Here is a 4,414-nt window from a genome sequence, read left to right as displayed (position 1 = left end):
GTAGTACAGAAGAGGAAAATTCAACTCTTAACTAGTGAAAATGTTATTCCATAATCTAGAATTAATTTTATAAGTCTATATTATATAGTATATCCAACAGATACCATCGAGGAGCATTGTATGCCCTTTGACATATTACACAATATAGTAATGGTCCAAATCTGCTGCTTTTGTTACTCTCTGGAAAGGCAAACTGGTTGTGAAAGGCTTGTGGCAACGTAGTCAAAACAAATGCTTCTGAAAGATTTCAATAGCTCTTTTTCAATTTAGAAAATGTGAAAACATCTTTCAATTAGTAAAAAAAATAGGCTAATATGCAAGCATTTAAAAAGAAATAATTTGGGAAGGAATGTAGCGTAATTGCCCAGACATACCCATTCACTCCTCAGTTACTGGTAGCTATCTCCTCCTGACACAAGCCTCTCTATATTAACCCAGAGAAATTCATACATGAGCAGTTAGCCCAAGCAAAATATTCATTCAGCTTTCCCCAAATTTAAACTGTCACAAATTACCATTAGGACAGTATTACAAAGAAATTGAAGCATACAAGGAATAAACTATATTTTCTTTTTATATCAAAATGTACTCTTGAAAATGTGTTTGGCACAGTGCTAAATCATATAGTTAATACTAAATACTGCAGAATACAATAAACCCCTGGAGTTAACTTGTGTTTACACCCTATAAGGGATAAAAATAAAAAGACACGAATTATTCAGAAGTCAGCCTATAAAAAAGGTATAAACAATATTTTATGTCTTGTTTTGAAAACCACTAATATTGTAAATTTTACATAAAAGATTGCAAAATAATATAAATGGTTTTAAACAGATCTTTACAATAAGAAATTCAAATGGAAACAGACAAGTAACAAAGAGAAGTAAAAAAATTTATTGCAGTATTCATTCCACCAGATTTGCTGGGGATCCCTTTTCTTTTATTATTTCAGGGTGACCTAATACATCAAAATCTACATTTACAAAAACTCCTCCTGCAGATAGGTCATAGATACTGCATGTGGTTTTTTTCTTTCTTGTTTTTTTTTTTCTTCAACAGAAAAAAAATATATATCCAGGAGATTCCGCCATTTTACAGCCTGTAAAAACAGTGCTTCCCTGGAAACTGGCTACACTAAAGAAAGCCATCCGCTGCTAGGTTAAACTCCAAGAACACTTTATTAAGAACATTAACAGACTAATTTCCAACATTCACGTGTTTATTTTTTTAACAGAAAGGTTTTTTTCAAGATATAAACAAATTTTTAAACTATAATACAGTGGGAGTAAAAATGAACTGAGAAGTTTCTGCTGCACAACAGCGAAGGAAGCTCCCACATAAATGTTTACCAAACATTTCCTTCTTTTTTTTCCTGCATCCCAGGTTCCATTCTTACTCTTCATTTAACTGATTTTTTTTTTTACCAGAAAGTTGATATTTCAAATTTTCTGTTATTTCAATTCCTGTAAATTTGGCTGCATGAACAAATTCATTAGCTGGAAGTTCCATCCTTGGCAGCATACAGCAATCGTAAATTCTGAACAACTTTATTAGTCAGCTTATTAGCACTCGTTAGAGCAATTTTTTTGTAAATAATGTCTGACTCTTTAATAGTGTCTACCCAAGGCACCAGTTTGCGGCCATCACGGCGCTTAGCCTCAGTCCAGGAGCCACTGTAGGAGCCTGCCATCCACTGAACACTGAAGCCATTGCTGGTTTTCTGTACTACTCTTGCAATTTGTGGTCGGTCTTTGTACTTTGGACAGCAAATAGCGATGACATCCATGACATCAACACTTTCATTCATCTGTGCTGCCAACTCTGTAGAGTCTGAATTTCGTTTTGACCTTCTCAATGACTAAAACATTGGGGGGGAAAAAAGACCAAGTGTTACACAAAAGAACTTTAGTGAAATTATTGCTTTTATTGCTTTTAATCCCTTGACGCCGGGAGTTGGGATTTCCCAGCACACATTCCACTGCCGGCAATGAGACGCACCGTGACCGCCAGCGCCAAGGGGTTAACATATTCTTGTAAAATCACATACTCTTAATTTGTACCCGTGTCTTTATCTCTTATTGATATATAAAATTATATATACACACGAATCATAAAGCTACATAAAAACTTGGCAACAATAAAAAGGATAACACACAGTACATTCCAAAGGAAAATTAATAAATTTTTATATGGAATAAATCTCATTTTCTAGTTTGTTTTTTTATTGTCTTTTCTGTTAAACTTTCTACAAAAGTTGTATAAATGGTTAAGTAGAGAATCTCTATCTACAAAATGCTTTCATGTGGATTACATTACTTGTTGTACATTTAATATAATAGACTGACATTTATAAGCACATAAAAATAATTTTACGTAATACGCTGCGAAATACGTTGACTTCTCCTCCGCCTCACCCCTGAAGTGCCTCCTCCTCTATCCTCCCCATCACTTTCATCATCCTCTGTCTCAGCTGCATTGTTTTTAGGGCTGCCTCCTCCAAGAAGCGAGGTAATTGCTTTGTTACGAGCATTTGTACTAGCTGACACCTCTCCATCTTCTTCCTCTTCATCAGGATCCAAATGTTCCATAAGGAGCTTGAACTATTAAATAAACCCCCAAGAACAGATCAGTCTACATTCAAACTTTAAAAACAGACATTCATATCACACTACACTAAATAAAAAGCAAATGAAAAGGTAAAGAAACAGTGTAAAACAAATGGCAGACAACTTCAACAGCTTTTGTTCTACAAACATTTTACTTTCATTTTCTAGTAGATATGTAAAAGCTTTCTTCCTGTGTTTCCAAAAGTGCAAGCTTTCTGTAATTAATATTTTAAAGAATTGGGGGAAAAAAAAGAGTAAATACACTAGATCTAGTCTCTGTTCTTATGATGGAAACAGGGATAAAGGAAACAAGTTATATGGTAGAGGTATACAAGATGGATACAAGAAATTAGAAAATACTCTGTAAAGATTAATATATTTCAGTTGAAATTAATTTTTATTGTGTTTAAATTTATTAGAATACTTTGAAAGATAATCCTGCTAAACATCCAGAAAGGAAATTGTGAGTTATCAGTATATCACATAAGATTACCAGAAACTTAACAGTTTGAAATGTTCATCCAATACATCAGCATCTACTTTCAAGTTTATACTGTGTTACCTAGTTAGAAAGAATTTCAGATTTTCTGCAAAGCAACTTTACTTACATCTAAGTACTGTTTTACTATACTCCTCTTCACTTCTTCAGTGATCTTGGAATTAGCCATATCACTCCGCAGAAAATCCAGAGTTTGTTTTGGATGGAAATGCACTCCTGTCTTCCTGTTTATTGCTTTATCGTAAACTTTCGCAGATTCAGACGGAGAATATTTCTGAATTTTACTGTTTAAAGAAAACAAAAGGGAAGAACTTTTAAGGAAAGTCTGAAACAATTTCAAGGAAAAGCTTTTCAAAATCTTCAATATAAGTAGTTATATTTTAACCATTCTGTATACAATAGGCATCCTGGTAAGAAATGAAATCATTGCTTTTTCTAAGCCAAAGTTTCATTACATTCAACCTATATTTGTTTTTCTCTTATACAAATCTATTGCTGAAATAATTATTAACAATCAACTAAGCCTCCTTCCCCCAAATTCCAAATGTAATCCTTACAAGATGGTCTATTATCCTTACCTATCAGAGAATCCACAGAGGTTCTTTAAATGCTGCTTCAGCATCAAAAGTAATAATATGCCTTGAGAAACATTTGCAAATTCAATTAAAGGAGCTGAATTTTCTGGTAAGCATTTCATCACAGCATTTATATCATTTTCTTCATCAGAATCTGAATCAGAGTTCACTCGTTTCCGTAACCTCCGAGGCTTAGAAGCTTCCTCCTCACTTTCACTCTCACTACCACTGTTAGTGTCACACTCAGTCTCCTCATCTGATGAAGGCTTTCTTTCCTTTTTTTTGTCTTTCACCATAGACTGCGAGACAGGGAAATTAACACACATTCCAAAATTAGCATAAGTAGCATCATGTACATTTCTAAAAAATCTTTCCAAAAATCCTTATTGACTTAAATTAGGAAGAATTCCCTGAACAATGTTATTAATTCATAACTTGATATTCAAAGATTAAAAGTATTTATGACAAAAACATGCTGAATTATAACTCAAGTTCCCTGAAAAATTGATCCAAAGTCCACTTTTTTTGCAAGGTGGTTAGAGAAGGAACTGAAGCAAGAAGTACTCCACTGGCATGTTATTCTTAAAAAGACTGCTCAAGTTTGTTATCGGAGACAGTAACATGCAGTAAAAGGCGAAATACAATAAATCAGGAAGAAAATTCCATTTTTGTTTCACCTGAATGTAATCTTTGCATATTACCTATATTTCCATATGTGGTACTCCTCTCCCCTC

The 4,414-nt window shown here is 33.6% G+C and overlaps 1 protein-coding gene across 1 annotated transcript in view; it reads right to left on the bottom strand.

Moving 5' to 3' along the window:
* Positions 1-1,396: 1,396 nt before the first annotated feature.
* The window catches only part of LOC114059198 (nipped-B-like protein), a 170,383-nt gene continuing 167,365 nt past the window's right edge, over positions 1,397-4,414 (bottom strand). The window contains exons 44-47 of the mRNA XM_027887383.1: positions 3,684-3,979; positions 3,215-3,389; positions 2,415-2,600; positions 1,397-1,858 (exon numbers count right to left, since the gene is read on the bottom strand). Of these exons, the coding sequence (XP_027743184.1) occupies positions 1,493-1,858; positions 2,415-2,600; positions 3,215-3,389; positions 3,684-3,979 (1,023 nt within the window). The 3' untranslated portion in view covers positions 1,397-1,492. The remainder of the gene's footprint in view (positions 1,859-2,414; positions 2,601-3,214; positions 3,390-3,683; positions 3,980-4,414) is intronic.

This window comes from Empidonax traillii, unplaced genomic scaffold (genome assembly GCF_003031625.1).
Source record: "Empidonax traillii isolate 1590-97213 ecotype Southwest subspecies unplaced genomic scaffold, ASM303162v1 scaffold208:size1045274, whole genome shotgun sequence".
In the NCBI taxonomy this organism is placed as follows: Eukaryota; Metazoa; Chordata; class Aves; order Passeriformes; family Tyrannidae; genus Empidonax; species Empidonax traillii.
This window is presented reverse-complemented; position numbering and strand designations above follow the sequence as displayed.